The 19,524-nt window shown below is 40.9% G+C and overlaps 2 protein-coding genes across 2 annotated transcripts; both read left to right on the top strand.

The window, feature by feature from the left end:
- The first annotated feature begins 428 nt into the window (after nucleotides 1-428).
- LOC124282068 lies at nucleotides 429-1,953 on the top strand. Its single transcript, XM_046718037.1, has 3 exons — nucleotides 429-889; nucleotides 1,313-1,448; nucleotides 1,798-1,953. The coding sequence occupies exons 1-3, from the start codon at nucleotides 618-620 to the stop codon at nucleotides 1,951-1,953; spliced, it is 564 nt and encodes a 187-aa protein (XP_046573993.1). The 5' UTR covers nucleotides 429-617.
- A 4,780-nt stretch (nucleotides 1,954-6,733) lies between these two features.
- LOC124282067 lies at nucleotides 6,734-8,633 on the top strand. Its single transcript, XM_046718036.1, has 2 exons — nucleotides 6,734-6,864; nucleotides 7,316-8,633. The coding sequence occupies exons 1-2, from the start codon at nucleotides 6,734-6,736 to the stop codon at nucleotides 7,914-7,916; spliced, it is 732 nt and encodes a 243-aa protein (XP_046573992.1). The 3' UTR covers nucleotides 7,917-8,633.
- Nucleotides 8,634-19,524: the final 10,891 nt, after the last annotated feature.

Here is a 19,524-nt window from a genome sequence, read left to right as displayed (position 1 = left end):
ATCTATTAGACATTTCCCCCTTATTACATTTTGAACTCCGAAATAATTAAAACTACTTCTACTACTTTTGTACCGAAGAATGCAGAATAAGAATATAACTACATGTTCATGCTTAAAGCCACACTGATATTCTGAATACTTTCATCAGTTTCTACAAGATGTTCTAATCTTGTATGAAGAATACAAACCAAAACAGCTTATGCGAGGCTAACACTGACACAATTGCTGTTTCATATCACATGTTTGTTTAAGTTAGTGTTTGTGTTTTTTGTATTTAACAGGATCCTCTTGTGTAGGTGTTCTCCCGAAGCAGGTCACAGTTCTTGTCAAACACATAGCTACAGAAGCTCAATGATGTTAGTTTACTCATTGTACACAATCTTTTGGAATACATAATTCTTTGGATACAACATATACTGAAAGAAAGTCTTCATATCAACGTTATTGCTACATAGTCCCATACTCTGCATGTATTATTTATACCATTACCATATCTCCGGACCCGTAAAGATCCGGGTCAGAATTGGTCTTTCGCAACCCACGCCTGTCGCAAGAGGTGACTAACGGGATCGTGTGGTCGACACATATTGACATATGTGATCGTATCCCAACTGCTCATGCTGTTGATCACTGGGTTGTCTGGTCCAGACTCGATTTTTACAGACCGCCGCCATATAGCTGGAATATTGCTGAGTGCGGCGTTAAACAACAACCAACCAACCATATGTCCGATTATATATCTTTATGATTTACAGTGTGTGAAGACTGGCGGTAAACTGGACATTCGATTCATCAGTTACTGGTCAGATGGCATGACAATCAGTAGGGAATGTTGTGAACTTTTGTGCTCTGATAAATGTGATCCAAAGTTTTCTCTGTGCATCTATGGGTAAGTACATTAAAGTTATTTATTCGGAAAACGCACGAGTCAAACACATTCATTTGGGGGTAGTTTTCTATCTCACAATTATATTCTTGGCACTTCTGGGATAATGATTTGTGCATTATTTTGTCTTGTGTTTTGGTTATCAAACTGTATTATTACGACAAGTATGTAAGAATTGCTGCTTGCCTAATCGCCTTGAATATGTTTATCACTGTGTCTGAATTTGAAACCATCATAGCCCGAGTTGTTGTGTACATTGAACTTTAAATTTGTTATTCATCTGAAAGAACATCTGCCTTCTATGTCTACTCGGTTTTCAAGTCATTTTTGTTACATTTGTAGATGAATAAACGTCTATGTTATTAATGATGCGCTTTGCTATCGGTAGACTTGATGGTGTCATACAACAAGCTAATGTTATTGCAGCTCTGACGGAGGAAACCCCTGCTCTCTTTATCAGAGCACCACAGACTACATAGACAATCATAATAAAATTAACTTTGGAAGCAGCATTCAAGGAAAAGCAAATCCTTTCATCATACCAGTGCCCAAAGCAGTACCGGTAGGTTTGTTCTTTGCTAAATGTATGATGCCCTGAAGGAACCAATTACATAGAACCTGAACTTCTCTGTGACTGTTAATCAGGAAACTAACAGGAAAAGTTCATAGATGAGCTCAGTGTGGGTACCAGTGGGTCATTCTATCATGGTGGCGACTCACAGCATCAACGCCTGTTTCGTCTGGTCCAGCCCCTGTTATTTACAAGTCAGTTAAAACTAGCATTAATAACTTCGGAGTTAACCAACAGATCGATATATTTGCCTTGTTATTGATTTAGGTACATTTATTGGCTGGAATTTTGTGGTTTCAAATAACAAACTAAAATGAGAGTAACACGTTTTTGTTTCCAGTCCTCAATAACAATACGAGTGGAGGTGTATGACAATGATGACACCTCCATTGATGACCACCTGGACACATTCTCTAAGCTGATCAACATCAAAGCTACTGCTACAGAACAGACAGCTGTGTACATCCCATACATATTGAGGGGAAGGACACAGTGAGTCATAAATACTTTAAAATGATGAGTTTTGATTGATCGAAACTTTCAATAGCACACGAGGTTTACACGTAATACTTAAGAGTGTGCTTATGGTGCTCAAACTGTATGAAGTGAACTATTTTTCAGGTTAAATATTGCAGTCCGTGCATACTGCGACGCGGATTGGTACGGGTCTGCGTGTGAGAAATATTGCAAGGCTACTACTAATCACAGTCACTACATGTGCCACCTACAAACAGGTGCAAAAGTGTGCTTTGAAGGTATGGTCAGACACTGATTTCAACATTGATGTGAACAATTGTATATTCAAAAGATATATTGTGTATTGAGAAAGGCCAACAAGATTAAAATCATACCATAATATCAGTTGTATATTATGTCAGCTCAGAATTGGAAATGTTAAATCTTCCGGTAGATTTTGTATCTACCATTGTATATTGTCTATATTGTAATTTTTCTCTCGCATGGTGGTTCGCCCAGAGAGTAAAATAAGTCTTGTTTGTCCATTTTGTTTGTCTTGTTCAGTGCACCCATCGGGACAGCGCTGTTGAAAGTAATCGAATTATTGAATCATCGGTGTAGAGTGAAATCTGTTTCCGTATTCAGACGTTCATCTGACGGCGATCATCTAGCTCGTGTTCTAACAGAAGATGTCCGGAGTAACAGGATTTTACAGTAAAACTATCTGAATCATTTTGCTATTTTCTGCACAAATTTAAACACTTTCCGATACTAAAATATTGCAGGCTGGAAAGGAGACAACTGCAATCAGGACATCGACGAATGCAAAGAAATTGACAACACATGTCAAAATGGGGGAAGTTGTAGAAATACACTCGGAAGTTTCGAGTGCAGTTGTATCGAGGGAATAAAAGGTCAGTATTCTATACCTGCAATCTATCATGAATGGATTCACAAAAAGAACAGGATACATGGAATATATACTGAGTCAAAAAAGAAACTTTACAAAATGTAATTTGAAAAAAAATGAATAATTTTTCTGTGATGATACATCTATGTATTCGAAATGGGATCCCTATCTTTCGACTCTAGAAAAACGTTAGGAAAACCCACTCAAACCCATCCATTCGTCGTGCAAATGACGTTAGTGCCAAACCAGGTTTTCCCCTTGCAGTCGATCACGTGATCTTCGCATCGAAGTTTTCTTCATATGCGCGTGTTTGCATTGTCCTCAAGAACTGAAAAAACACTTTTAAACCACAGTTCTAACGGTACTTGAAATGCCACGATTGTCAAATGTGCAACGTGAACGTGCCGTTGGCATGTTGCAAGCGGGAAGATCAGTTATTGACGGCGCAAGACCAATGGGATGCAGCCGTTGTACTGTGTATGACTTGCGAGGTCGTCTACAACAAAATGGCACCACTTCTGATCGCCCAAGGTCGGGTCGTCCACGTGTGACGTCACGAGCAGAAGACCGTCAAATCGTCCTACGTCACCTAAGTGACAGATTTCTGCCGGCTACACGAACCAGGACTGAGATGTTTAGAGGTCGACTGTCCTCACAGACCATTCGAAATCGGTTGCGGGCAGGCAATCTCCATTCTCGACGTCCATATGGTGGGCCAATATTGACGCCGTTTCATCAACGTCAACGTCTGCTGTGGGCCCAACGTCACCTCCGAAGGACCCAGAGAGACTGGAATCGAGTCGTCTTTAGCGATGAATCAAGGTTTACCCTCAGATTCGAGGACGGCAGGCATAGAGTCTGGAGACGACGTCGTGAACGGTATGCCCAATGTTGTATACAGGAAGTCGACAGGTTCGGGGGCGGAAGTTGCATGGTGTGGGGTGCTTTCTGTGGGAACAACCGTTCCCGACTTCTGGTCATCCGTGGAAACCTCACAGCTGCTGCTTACCGCGACCAGGTGCTCACCCCTGAACTCGTTCCTTTCCTGGCGGCTCATGGCCCAGGTCTACAGTTCCAGCATGATAATGCTCGGCCGCATACCGCGATGTTGACACGACATTTCCTTCAAAACGCTGGAATCAACGTCATGGACTGGCCATCGACGTCCCCTGACCTTAATCCAATAGAGCACGTTTGGGATGCACTTGGGAGAAGGCTTCGTGGTCTTAGGAACCAACCTCAGAATTTGCAGGTACTTGGCGCTGCCATGCAAGAGCAATGGCGCAGAATCCCCAACCACGTGTTCACAAGCATCAGGCAGTCGATGAGGAGACGGTGTTTGGCAGTGGTGAATGCGCGGGGCGGCCATACACGATATTGAACTGAGAAATTTCGCATTTTTATTCTTGTGACTTGACATTCTGTATACCCATGTTTTGGAACGGCGGTGTAGCCTAATGGAACTGATTATGGCACTGTCAGTGTATCGAGTACATCACACAGATCTCAGCAATGAAATAATAACAATTTAACCATCTTACCATCTCTTGTTCTTTTATAGTGCCCTGAAGAAAGAATGTGAAGTTTCTTTTTTGACTCAGTATTTCTGCAATTCTTTGACTACTATCACGGAAATTAATGCACTTTCCCTGTTACAGCTGTCATGCATCGTTTCTTCAATGGCATAAACTTTCTGTTTGTGGTCATACATAGAGTGGAGGAAGCAAAGGCATAAACAAACATATCCCAAACTCCATTCCCACACGTTGCTTGATGTCTACAGCCTAGAGTTAACTTAAACTAAATGATATACTAACAAATTATTTGTTTTAATATTGAACATCTTTTATAGAAAAACATGCGATACTTACTGTCCTTTGTCCACAGACACTCGACTATAATTAACTTATTCTCATTGCGATGAAAACTCATCCCCTAAAACACCCAATCCACCTTGTTTCAAGCATAGCAATGCACCTATAGGGTTGCTTCCCAGAATGTTTTAGCATAGCAATATAACTGTTTGAAACTCCAGCAATAATAATAAAGGGTAGAAGGGTTTAAACACCTTTGAATGAAACAATAGCCAGTCCTTATTTAATGGGTCGTTATAAATATCGACTAAATGCTGCTTGTCATATATATTTCTTCATCTTTGTTCAGGAAGGCGATGTGAAAACATCATCAACCGATGTGCACTGGCACCATGTCAGAATGGAGGGACGTGTGACGGAAACGAAACAGCCTTCAGCTGCGCATGCTCAGTAGAGTGGACTGGAGAGACCTGCGCAGAGAAGGTTAATTCCTGTGAGAGCGTCCCTTGCAACAGAGGGAATTGTACACCGGACGTCTTGACTGCAACTGGGTTCAAGTGTAACTGTGATTTTGGATGGGTAGGAGATATATGCAGTCTCGGTGTTGGTAAGTTCAATTTTGTCTTATGATTTCCTTATATATGTGTAGGTTTTTCTCTTTGAACTGTAGAAGTATTGCTAAAGATGTTGAAAAACCAAGTTGTGGTCCATAAATTATATTCAGATATTTAGGATAAGTTTCACATTCATACAAAAACAAATTTGAAAATATTTGACGCAGAATCAATAAAAGGCTTACACTACAAAGTTAGAGCACTTAGGAAAGTTCAGTATTTGTCACACTGACCTGACTACAGGAGATATGAAGTCATCCATATGGACGGAGTTTAACCATAGACAACCAAAGGCGGTCACTTCTTGACAAGGTCATTATTAGTTAACGATATATAGAAAAAGAGTTGCGCAGTATATCGTGCCAGTTTGTATTGTTTGACACAAATGTTGGTGAGAAACTTTTTAACCGATTCAGATCAATGTCACAGTAGTTCGTGTTAGTTATGCTTCTGTCTGTACCAAAATGGAAATGGGCACAGGGAGGATTTCATTGTGATTGCATTTTTGGCTAACAGATTTACTTATTTCGTCATTATGAATTACACAGTCATACATTTCAGCACATTTCAATGGACAAGTTGTGACTACATTCCAAAGAATTATTTATTCATGCTTTGAGTTGTCAATTTAGGATTTGCTTTTCATATTTTACACAAAAAAAGTGTTTGTGCTCAGATATTATCAACATCACACTCATGGGAGAGATTGATCATACAAATAGAGGTGACCTGGCTGATGGCTTCAACAGACTCATCACCGAACTTGGAGGAATTCCAGGAAAGGTGGATGTCAAGTTTATGACAAATTCACATAGAGAAAACAAGTAAGTCACAAGCAGAATGTACAACAGTTACGGGTCTACAATGACTGTATTATTTGAGTGTCCCACTCTGCATGTAATGCCACGATAAATTTCTGTTTAAATATTTGTTTTAGTTTTACTACAACTTACATACAACTCTACTCTGCTGTGGAGAACGGCTCCTTTATAGAGAGTCCTTTACTGGATGCGATCTTCGAATCCAACCCTGACGAGGTCATCAATGAATATCTGCCTCTTCCGTTGTACCCTCCCCGAGAAGAAGAGAAGACAACATTGAAGATGACCCCCACGATGCCAAGAGCTGTGGTTAGTGATGTCATATAAATGTTTATGATGCAGCGAGTCCCAGTATTTAGTACCTGTTATATAACATCTCCACTTGGGACGTTTGCTGGATTGTTAGTTATGTAACTATTGCAGCGACATGACCACTGATCTGTAAATGTTGTCTGGGTCAGACAATTCATTAAGGTATACGTTGCCCTCTGGGTGACAAGTAAAGGTTGCTTGGAACTGTTTTATCACCACATGTATGTAGGAACACTAACTGGGTACATAATGCGTAATGTAACCTTTGGAACCACAATATAATCTTTTTCCTACATAGTAGTAGTAAAGTCTGCTTTGACAAGGTGAATTCAGATCACTTCAGGTCAACATGGGCGTCTTTCAGAGTCCACATGGCAGCTGGGACACAAACCAATATGTGTCGGCCATTCTACCTCCTGTGGGACTTGTCCTGGTATCTGTTCTGCTTCTGGTGGCTTTCTGCGTCTGGAGAAGAAGATCGTAAGTAGTATCTGAAATACTTTGATGAACATATATTGTTGTACCATGTGAGGTGCCAAGGACGACCGTAAGTCTGAAAAACGTGGCTTTCTAATCAGAGCCGTCGATGTATATTTAGGTTTGTTACACAAATCTGAATTATCTTCAAGAAATGTTGCATTTTCTGAATACAAATTTTCAGTTCCTTTTAAGAAATAATTAACATGCCCGTCACCCATAATGTCATCAACACATTAAAGTGAATCAATGTTACCAGCTAAATTTCAAACACTTATCCATGTTACAAATAAATATCTACATTGGAGCGCACGTGTAACCCTGGACTGTCTACAAGTTTCGTTAAGAGAGAGTGTAGGTTTACGCCGCACTTTAGTTAAGAGGACAAAACTCGGTTTTTAGCTTGTTATAAATCACGCATTTGGTCAACAACTGCTATGTTTTCATTATGAAGGGGAAGGTCGGAAAAGGTCACAGTCGACGACCAAATCGGCCTGTTTGTCATCAATGTCCCCTGCAACAGGAACCTAAATAGAGCCGATTCCGTCGCAAGTTTTCGTCAGGATGCAAGCCTATGTCCAGAGGGTGACACTAGTCTTGACTTTGACGAAGCACAAGTGGTAACATTCGATACAGTCTGTGATGAAATATCAAACACACAACCAACGACTGAAGATGTGACCCTTGACCCGCTGAGTATTCAGGGATCAAGTGTGTCTGACAACGCACGTCTTAGTGACGTAGCAACACCCGGTACTCGCCGTCATGTTACATCACTTGACCCGGAAGGTCTACTGAGTGTCATTGTGTCTCCGGATGACCACGCACCTCTTGGTGACTTCGGAACACCCGATACTCACCGCCATGTCACGTCATATGCGCCTCCTGGCGTGCTTCCATGTACCTCTGGAGGTGGTCTGCCTGAGACAAACAGCTATGATCCGCTCAATCGTTGTGAGGAAGAGGATGAAGAGTGCACTGTCGTCGATGACAACAACGTTGGGGACATTTCAGAGGAAAACCCCTATGTTGATCTTGTAGTTCTGAAAAGATAGACTTTTAGTTGCTCTGGACAATGAATTGGTCAGTTCTCAATAAGAACGAAAGCACATTAATGTCCAGGACGGCGCCTCGGATTTTCTTCCGCGAACAACTTATCATATACTTGATTTGATACATGCTTATAATGTTTACTATTTCAAGGTTTGTCACTGTATTTGCTCATGCCCAATGTTATCTGTCTCGGTGGATAATGTAGACTGGCTGCTCTCTGGTGTTGACGTGTTACTGATTGGTAGCTCCGTGGTTAAAGTGCTGACTTGATGCAGGCTGACCAAGTTCTAATCCCATGATGAGCTCACTTTCTGACGCCAACATGCAGGATACGTGTGCGTGTGACCGACTGTATGCGGGGATACCAAAGGTAAAGGGTAGGATTATGATCAACACATGTTCTGAACACCAGGCCTCCTTGATCGATGAAGTAGCCTATATTGAAAGCATTAAATCGTTATGCCACATGGGTGCATGCTAAGAATGGAACATTGCTTAACACAAGGTAAAGCCCAACTTGTGACAACCTTAATTAGCCATTACTATAGAATTTCCGATTGAGTGGTGTTTTCTTTTTATTTGTACGGATCTATGTGGATATCTATACCAGCTGTAAATAAGTATATTGATGTATATATCGTATCAGCTACATGCAGTGTCAGTATAAAGTTATAGTCTAGCGTCCAATGTCCAGTTTGCAAATAAAATGATCTTCAGGCTTTTTTCACTGTCAAGTTATTCATGGGACGTCCGTCGCTCCAATTGTCAACGTTGGAAGAAACGCTCGTCATGGAACGGGGTGTACATTCAACGATCCCTGACGAAAATAACCAAAAACATTTATACTTCCTTGAATTCAGAATTATTTTCCAAGTATTTCTACAAATATATGAGGAGACATTGGTTATATATACACGTACTGTGAATGATTATAAATGATGTTCATTTTCTTTCCTGAAGAAAGGTGACCTTTTTAACAATATCCAGTTCCTTGCAATATTCTTGAAAATTGTTGAAGTCGCGCTTTTATGAACATCAGTTTCGAAAGCTCAACTACGACACAAAATGTACGTGATCATTAAACCTGACAGCGGGATAGGTGGCATAGAGCTGTTGACTATACCAGGTCCACTTTGGGCCTTATGTGATGATAAAGTTAGTCTATCGCATTTTTTACTGTTTGAATTGGATTCATGCGTACGCCTTAAACTATTGTGAAATTATGTGTTTAACTATTTTGGTTTATCTTCATATCTGTTCAAAACATTGAGTTACTGAATGACAAAATGCCAAGTATAGGTTTCGGAAATTTGAATTGTACCACATGTATTGCAAACATAATGCCAGTTCTCCATAATGATGATATATTTCGAAACTTGCTGACAGTCATATCTTGCAAGAAAGTGTACGTATACTTCAACAATTTTACAAAAATACTAAAAACATAAAATTCCTCAAACGCCGCACAACCATATGTAATATTTCTGCAGAAATTCATATGTGGTTGGACCATCATTCTTCGTTAATGGGACGATTTTTATACAAGATTACGGTTAATGATCCGTACATTGCAAGGTCTCACTATGAACGCTTGTCATACTGGATTTGATGGCATACTTGATCATATTCGTACAGCTAAGATGAAGAAAGCTCATTTATAAGAGGAGCACACACTACAGCGATAGTATAACACGATCCACTTTTGTAGCAGCATTCAAGGAACATCAAAACCTTTCATCATGCACGTGCCCAAGGCAGTACCGATAGGATTGTTACATAAATCTAAACACAGTCGGTTAATATGAATAGTCGGCAAAACCACATGCACGAAAACCACAGTGTCTTGCATTCTCAATTGCATAGGTGAGGCTCAATGTGTCATTGATGACAACCCATGGTATCAATTTCTGGTTCGTCTCATCCTTCAGAGAGTGTTGCCTTTTCTTCTCTCCAGTCTTTAATAAAGATAACGGTGCAAGTGTACGACAATGATGATATCTCCGATGATGACCACATTAACACACTTTTTATGCTGATAACCATCCATCACTGCTACAGAACTGAGAGCTGTCTACACCAACATTATGCTAATTTCACTGATTGAGAATGCAGATCAAAGGTGAATTACCTATATCTACGTTCAATCCACGCTTGTATCTGTGACAAACAGCTAGGATGCTGCGCCGATTTTAACAATACAATGCACATGCTGAAATTATATAATTTATACAACAATGTGCTCTCCACAATCGATTACGATAAAAGTAAAACTGTGTTTGTGATGCTGCTTCCATCAAATCAAAATGTAACTGGACACATGTAGAATTTCATAGCAATTGTTGATGCCATTTCTGCTGAAATGTTTGCTATGTTTTTTCTTTCTTGTATTGACCATTTGGTCATTATGAATTATCGAACACATTTCAACGCTCAACTTGAACTTTGACGTCATTTTAACCTAGTTCTTATATTCATGCCTTGAGCAGAGAAACTCTTTATAGGCGTTTTTAATATCTCACCTCTCGGGTGAGAGTTGATAACAGAAATGGAGGAAACCTGACCGATGAAGCTTCAACAGATTGGATCACCAATCTCGGGGAAATTCAGGAAATGTGGATGTCAAGTTCACACAAAAACACATGGAATGAAGACCTGTTAACACCGTTCAAATATATACAGAATAATGTCTTTTAGCGGCATTTAGAAGTTGTTATAGATGACCATGATATTTTATGGATTTAAGCTTCTTTGTGTGGGAAAGAATAACGAAGGATCAATCCATAAAATATCGTGCTCATATACAGAATAGTTATCAACATGTCAGTATGTGACCTGGCTGAATGGATGTCATAGTTTTGCGATTACTTTGGTCAATATGGAGTACAGTTCGGTCGGCCATTGTGCCACCTTCCCATACGTTTCTGAATCCAGTACCAGCAATAAATCTGTACCACGTTAACGTTTATATAGCACTCAAGAGGGCGTGTCCTAACTCGGTGGGGTGGTGGGGTAGTCAAGTGGTTAAAGCATTCTCTCGTCACGACGAAGGCCCGGGTTTGATTCTCCATATGGGTACAGTGTGTGAAGCCCATTTCTGGTGTCCCCTGCCGTGATATTGCTGGAATATTTGCTAAAAGCGGAGGTAAAACCCAACTCACTCACTCACCAAATTCGGTTACTGTTGAAAGAGAGACTCGTTTCCTCAGAAAATATGACATTTGTCGAACGTCGGTGATCCACGCACGCCTCTGATTCAAATTACGAACAGTAAGTTGGAGTACAACACGTGGGCTTCATGCACGTTAAGGCCATCTTTGGAAACGATTTCGCACCGTCCGGCATGTACTCTTACACCATTTGCCGGTCCCTAATACCAGTGGCAGTTTGCAACCGATTTCTTAATGCCACCATTCTGCCTAATCTGTGCTCGGCTGGAGCTGTTGCTCTTGGGCGTTCAGATCAGAGTCAGTGACGTCATTATGATCATTCTCTCGTATCCAGAATCTGCATTCTGATGACAGATTGAAACATTCTGTATTTGGGCAACAAAGTGTCCATACCTACAACATACCAATCGTACCACACGTTCCGCACGTTCCAAATGCCGAATACACAATATTATTTCTTTCTTACTGATTACATCCGTTTCATAAACAACCCAGTGCGTTCGGGTGACTGTCACAATGTTGTGTTGGGAGAGAGTGTTCTTCCCACAAATATCACTCACTTTCACTACCAAACATTGACGTATGTTCTTAAACTTTACACCTCAAAACGTATAACCACTACTTTTCTCATCTAAATCCATGAATCCACACACAAAAATATTCTACTTCCGTATCCATGACCCTGGTGGAGCGATGAATACAGCTCCAACACTCAGTGTTGTATAAATTATACTCATATATGTAAAACAGCATTGACTAACGTCGCATTTCTGCGTATTTCCGCAACACAGCAAATTAGAAACAGAAATTGAAACCCGTTAAATTCACTGTGTGTCACTGGAGTTAAAAGGCAGTTACGACCACTGGATAAACCTGTGGGTTGTTTAATGTGTTCGATATCCGATCTGTATCCAGTACCATCGGTACACGTGTAAAGGGACACCACCATTTTAAGATGAAGACAAGAGGAATACACGTGGCTTTACTTCTCTGGTTGTTGATTATCAAGGGTAGGTATATATTTCATCTCCCGAAGTCGTCTAGTTAGCATGGGAGTATATATGCTGGTTAGAGGACACAAGTACATTGTCCATATATCGTACAGGGATGTTTTACTTCTTAGAGAAATGTACTTATATGCATAGTCTTTACAATAGTCTGCATGAACTTTTGTTGATCCAATCTCTCATCTCTTAACCGTTAGAGGACACAAGTACATTCACCATACATCATACTGGGATGTTTTACTTCTCAGGATTCCCGTGAAGATCGGGGTTAGAATTGATCTTTAGTAACCCATGCTTGTCGTAAGAGGCGACTAACGGGATCGTGTTGTCAGCCACGCTGACTTGGTTGACACATGTCACGGTTCCCAATTGCGTAGATCGATGCTCATGTTGTTGATCACTGGATTGTCTGGTCCAGACTCGATTATTTACAGACCGCCGCCATATAGCTATAATATTGCTGAGTGCGGCGTAAAACTAAACTCACTCATTCACTACTTCTCAAGATATATGTACTTATATGCGTAGTCTTTACAATAATGTGCATGAGTTCATATTTTCTTTTTGTTAATCCAGTCTCTCGACCGATTATACACCAAAGCAATATATTTGAGTTTGTGTGAATGAGTGAGTGAGTTAATATTTAACGTCACCAGTTTGTGTGAGTTAATTCAGATGCCAATGTAGTGTACACATTATTTACATACATGGAGCTTTTTAAACTTTGCAATGAAGACAAATAAACGCATGTCAGTCTATATTATCAGAACCAGACATGTTCAGTTATGTTTCTCAGTTAACTGATATCCACTATTCCGAGTATACTGATACTCTTAATGAATAATCATTCAAGGCGTTATCAACAATTTGTATTCTATACCTTAACACATCGGCGAAAGAATGAATACTCAATGCCATTCTCTGTGGATGTATGGCAACGGCCGCTGGGGCCGGGTTATACTCTTAGCGGTCCAATAATTAGCGCACATCTTAATGTGCGAGGAATGTAAATTGATAAAGATGTTTGTGAACTCATGACCGTATCTTCAACAAATATATTATGCACATGTCTAAAGTGAATAAAACTTACAGAAATGCAAACGTAAGAAGAGGTATGAGAAACCGGATTAAATCATGTATGACCTAGCTCGACGTTCATTCACCATAGTTTTCATCACGCTTCTTAATGTGAAATGAAAATATTTAATGTAGCCGATGTCAATACGATTATCACCATAATACATGTTAGCACCATACCCACAAAGTTGTCAGGGTTTTAAAGTGTTAATCGTCTGAACATCAGTTTATCATGGGTAGGCATAGGTCAACATTTTCACGAATGTAATCTGCTAACTTTAGAAATTGATAGCAACACGTGTAATTCTGGATTTGTTGCAGGCAAATTACACAGTTGAAAGATCAACTGTCTGTTAATATGTTTAGTTTATGGGATGGTTCAATAAGTGAAGGCGTCCGCTCCCATCTGGGAGTTGTCTTCAATATATCTTAAGTGACCACCATGATCCCCTCGAAACTGCTCCGCATCGTCTCGGCATGGACCGAACAAGTCTCTAATTCTACCTTATTGAATTCTACCCTATCCCCTTGTAATGCCTGTAACGTCTTGGACGCCGGTTGTCGATCGCACATGCCGTTGGTTGAGGTCATCCCACAACAATTCGATGTGGTTGAGGTCGGGCGATTTGGAAGACCATGAAAGCGCGGTAATGTTTTCATTCTGACGATACTTAATAGTGGCATGTTTTGCTTGAGGCGTGGCATTACCATGCTGAAACAACTCCCTCTGGGGGTCAATGATTAAAACACTGTGGATCCTTAAGATTCCTTCTCTGTACAGAATAGCAGTTACATTGCCCTGAAGGCGAACAGAATTAGATTTCTGCGTGTAGGATATTGCTCCTCACATCATGACACTCTCACCACCATATCGGTAAACCTGGGCGACACAATGCTGGGCAAAATGTTCAATTTGGATGTCGATAGACACATATTCTCCCTCTCGGCACTAAAGCAAAAAGCGTCATTCGTCATTGAACCATACACGTCGCTAGGTTTGTCGTCGGACGTTATTGCACCCCTGGACCCGTCAACGTCGATGAAGTCGTCGCAGCACAGGGTCAAATTAGAGGTCTTCCAGCTTCAGCACAGCTTCAATTACGGTTTTGTGTCGACCCACTCTACCCGCAGTTATAGCTGCTGTGGTGGTGATTCTGCAAATGAAGTACCCGGATGTACCTGCACTGCAGCGATAATCCGCTGTCTACCACATCGAAGCCAGTTATGCGTAGAATTGTTTTGTTGATATCGGTGCCCCCATAAACGACTGATGGTACTTAATATATAGGTGACCTGCATCTGCAGATAGAGGCTCCCCAGCCTCCAGACGTCCAATGACATTGTTTGATTTATGTGAAGCATTGAGTCGAGGCATAATTCTTTCATTACGTTAAAAAGCCAACGACCGTATAAAAGCAAACGATATTCCTGCATGATGACTCCTTCAGAACAGCACACGTGCAGCATATTACGAGAACAGCAAATTTCGCATAACACGAACCACTTTTTTCCATGACATTTTCATGCAGTTTGGCACTTTCGAACGTATGCGTGCATAAAAATTTCCAACGATGCGTGTTTGTCCTGTGTATTCCATTCATGTACCGACTGACTGACTGACTGAGTTTGGTTGTACGCCGTTTTTAGCAATATTACAGCAACATCACGGCGGGGGACACCAGAAATGCGCTTCACACATTATACCCATGGGGGATTCGAACCCGGGTCTTCGGCGTGACTGAGCCAACGCTTTAACCATTAGGTTACACCACCACCGCCCTCCCCACCCCCCACCCCCATATTCATGTTCTAACAACAATAAACCAGCATTATACAGTGTAACAATCAAACACCGAAGTTTGTATCCGTCCCCAATTCGTCAAAACACAGTACAGTTATCCCATTCTAATTCAAACTCTTTTGCGCTGTTTGTGTCGAAAAGAAATTTATTATTTAAAACAAGGTCAAAGATCCTATAGGTTAAAGGTTAATCATCAATCCTTGAACTTACACCATCGCCAGAAAAGTAGTTCCCTTACTTTTCGCAACTTCAACATTTGTTATAAATGCGCATGACCGACTAAATCTGACAATGATGAATAAATTATAGTGATAGTTACATTAAATGGATGGAATTATCATGAAACTGCCCTCTGCGTTATCGGACAGGGCGGGCTTGCTGCAAAATTATAATGGCCCTCTGATTCCTTAACGACTGGACCATTAACAGTTCTGTTGTTAAATGACGTCACAGCAGGTGACGTCACGCACCAATATGACGTCATAAATCTTGTTCCATGATCCACTGGAGCAGTGTTGGGTCAAGCTGATGAGTGCTTGCTTGAAATAAACTTACAATTTAATTATAAATACTGTTTTGACTTTAAGCACACCATTCCATCCATTTTGATATAATAGGGGAGTTAATAGAAGACCTAGGGCTTCTGCAAATGAAACTGTCCTGAAAACAACGTTACCACTTTAGTGTAGGGATACATTCAAACGTTTTGGTGAATCGGTTTTGAAATTGCGACCGTATATGCTGATTATACGGTCGGAAATTTATAACATTGACCAATCAAAGAACTCGTGTTACATAAGAAGTTGAATTAGAATGTGGCGTTAAACAACAACAAACCAACCATAATTCCGAATAATATCTTTTTTGATTTACAGCATGAAGACTGGCGGTAAACTGGACATTCGATTCATCAGATACTCATCCCAAGATGGCACGAAAAATCAACGGGACTGCTTGTGACGATTACTGTCCCCAGTTGGTGCCCCGATAAATGTGATCCAAAGCTTTCTCTTGTGCATCTACGGCAGGTAAATACATTGAAATAGTTATTTATAAATCCACGAGTCAATCATAATTTCGGTTGGGGACAGTTTCCTATTTATCTCGCTATTATGTTCCTAGCTCTTCTGTGAAAATGATTTAGTGTATTGTCTTGTCTTATGCTTTTGTTTTATCAAAGGGAATTAGCCTATTGACCACACTTACCCCAAAGTTTGTAAGAATTGCTGCTTGTCCAGGAAATCGCCTGGAATATGTATCTGAATTTGAAGCCATTATTGCACGATTTGTTATTGTACATTGAACTTTAAGCGTTTTTACCATGTGAAAGAACGTCTGCCTTCAATGCCTACTCGGTTTTCAAGTCATTCTGGTTACATTTGAAGATAAATAAAAGTGTGTATGTTATCAGTGTTGCACTTTCTGTATCTGTGAGACTGATGAATTGTACATACAACAAGCTAATGTTATTGCAGCTCACCAGGCCTGATTGAGGAAAACCCTGCTCATAATCACCTATGCAGCATCACAGACTACATAGCCAACCATAACATAATCGACTTTGGAAGCAGCATTCAAGGACGACATGCATCTTTTCATCATACCAGTGCCCAAAACGGTCCGGTATGATTGTTCTTACCTAAATATATGATGCCACAGGAACCAGTACATAGAACCTGAACTGATTCCCGTGATTGTTGATCAGGAAACTAACAGGGAAGTTCACAGTGCATAGATAAGGCCATTGTGCCCTGTTATTTACAAGTACTAAAACTAACAGTCAGAACTTCGGGTTAACCAACAGATGCCAAGTAGAAATCGATAATATGTGTCTTGTTATTGATTCAGGTACTGTTTATTGTTTCGCTGGAATGTTGCTTTACTGTGTGTTAAATAACATTTTAAAAAGTAAACTGAGAGTAACAGGTTTTGTTTCTTTTCTCCAGTCTTCAATCACCATACTAGTGCAGGTGTTTGACCATGATGGCACCTACAGTCAAGACCACATGGACACACTCTCTAGGAAGATCAACATCCAAGTCGCTGCTACAGAACAGACAGCTGCGTACACCCCATACATATTGAGGGGAAGGACAGAGTGAGCCATAAATGCTTTGAAATGATGAGATTTATTGACCTAAACTTGAGAGATCTTTCAATAGCACAGGAGGTTTACTTAAGAGTGTGCTCATGGTGCTCAAACTGTATAAAGTGAACTATTTTTCAGGTTAAAGATTGCAGTCCGTGCCTACTGCAACACGGATTGGTACGGGTCTACGTGTGAGAAATATTGCAAGGCCACCACTTATCACAGTCACTACATGTGCGGCCTACAAACAGGTGCAAAAGTGTGCTTTGAAGGTATGTCCAGACACTGATTTCAACAATTCTACATGCCAAAAGAATATTGAGAAAGGCCAACAAGAAAGAAGTCATACCTTAATATCAGTATGTTATGTCTTCCGGTTTATCTTGTACCCACCATTGTATATGGACTATATTGTCATTTGTATCTCGCATGGTAGTTCGACCGGAGAGTAATACAAATCCTGTTTTGTCCATTTTGTTCGTTTTGTTCACTGCACCTATCGGGGCAGCGCTGTTGAAAGTAATCAAATTATTGAATCATCAGTGTAGAGAGAAATGTGTTTCCGTATTCAGACGTTCATCTGACGGCGATCATCTAGCTCGTGTTGTAACAGACGGTGTCCGGAGTAACAGGATAAAAACTATCTGAATCATTTGGCTATTTTCTGGACAAATAAACTCTTTCCGATACTAAAATATTGCAGGTTGGAAGGGAGACAACTGCGATCAGGACATCGACGAATGCAACGAAATTGACAACACATGTCAAAATGGGGGAAGTTGTAGAAATACACTCGGCAGTTTTGAGTGCATTTGTATCGAGGGAATAAAAGGTCAGTATTCTATACCTGCAATCTATCATGAATAGGTTCACAAAAACAACAGGCCACATGGAATATATTCTGCGATTCTTTGACCACTACCACGGAAGTTGTGCACTTTCCCTGTTACAGCTGCCATACGTCCTTTCTTCAATGGCACAAACTTTCTGTTTGTGGGCATATATAGAGTGGAGGAAGCAAAGGCATAAACAAACATAGTTGCGCGACTACCTCAAGTGGTGTCGGCTATCAATCACGAAATCACTCGTCTCACAGATAAAAAAACAGCCAACGCTTTTAAATTGAAATCAGTGAACGCTGGATCAGCTGCACCATTGCGTGGAAAAGAGAAACAAATACCCGACCGGGCTCTTGTGAGGTACCTATATCATCCGGGAGAAACCTAAGGAGATATTAATTGGAAACGAACTTAAGCGACCGATCCTACATGGTCGGTCAAAACTACAACATAGATAAAGTCGACATCAAAGATGACGAACTGAACTTGCACTTTTTGAAAGATGGGCCGCCGAGAGGTTTCGTCAGAGAGGAATTATTGATCATACCTCACAACACAATGTTACCACCTAAAAAATAAAGCGTTTCCTAAGCATTGCTAAGCATTGCTAAGAATTTGCTAAGCATTTGCTAAGCGTTGCTAAGAATTTGCTAAGCATTTGCTAAACTAAAACACTCGATAAGCCACGGGTTGGTCGGTTTTAAGCACGAGTTTGGTGTCTTTCGTTTCGGTGAGTTGTTTTTTCACTCGTTCCAGTTTTAGTTTGCTCATCATGTCGTTTTCTTTCAAACATTCCTCGAACGAATCCCTGTCCTTGCAGTGAAATAAGGCAACCCATTGCGTCTGTTCCCTGAGGTCTTTCAACACCGAGTTGAATTTCTGCGTTAGTGCCCAAACGCTGTGCTTTGCGTGTAGGCCAGAAAACGCTAAATACGATAGCATGTCTCTCTTTTTTGTTATCTCTTTATTAGCGCTGCAGTCGTCCAGGATAAACAGCGTCGACTCCCCTTTAAATTTGTTGTGATAAGCTTTCAGCCAATCCTGCAGACGTGTTCCCGGGTCGACTTTGTGCACGTCCGGGTCGGTCATCACCCAAGATCTTTCCGTGTACGTTTTGTTGAGTAGGGCACATAATAACGATGTTATTGAAGGTATCCCGGTAGTATCCCTCCAGCATATTTAGCATGAAAACGTTTTACCCACAGCCCGTCTGCCCGCACACTATGGCACAGTGCAGATCGCGGGGTAAATCAATAAACTACCCTTCCATTCCACGAATCTTCCATTGTCTATATTAAGTTGCGCCCATAATCACGCATCACAAATATAATTTTAAATTTGCGGTTTGAGCCTTCTTGGCGATTTGGATTGTTATCCCTCGCGAGCCATTGTCAGCGCGAGCGCCCCGCTGTCGTAGCCTGTCATCATCCGTGGATCGCATGTCCAACCACAGTGCGTACTTGGTGGACAGGTATTCCCCGATCTGCACGGAGGATAGATCCAGGTCCTTGGCGACGTTGTTGACTTCCGGTGGGTGTTGTTTGATGGTCGGTAGCTATTTTATCTCGTCCCATTGCTGGTATGCCCTCATGCCTTGGCTGAACAGTTGGTTGGGCACGTCCTCGATGTC

Source organism: Haliotis rubra, unplaced genomic scaffold, assembly GCF_003918875.1.
Source record: "Haliotis rubra isolate DU_JTF1 unplaced genomic scaffold, ASM391887v1 Scf292, whole genome shotgun sequence".
In the NCBI taxonomy this organism is placed as follows: Eukaryota; Metazoa; Mollusca; class Gastropoda; order Lepetellida; family Haliotidae; genus Haliotis; species Haliotis rubra.
The sequence above is the reverse complement of the archived record's forward strand: the minus strand, read 5'-3'. Positions and strand labels throughout refer to the sequence as shown.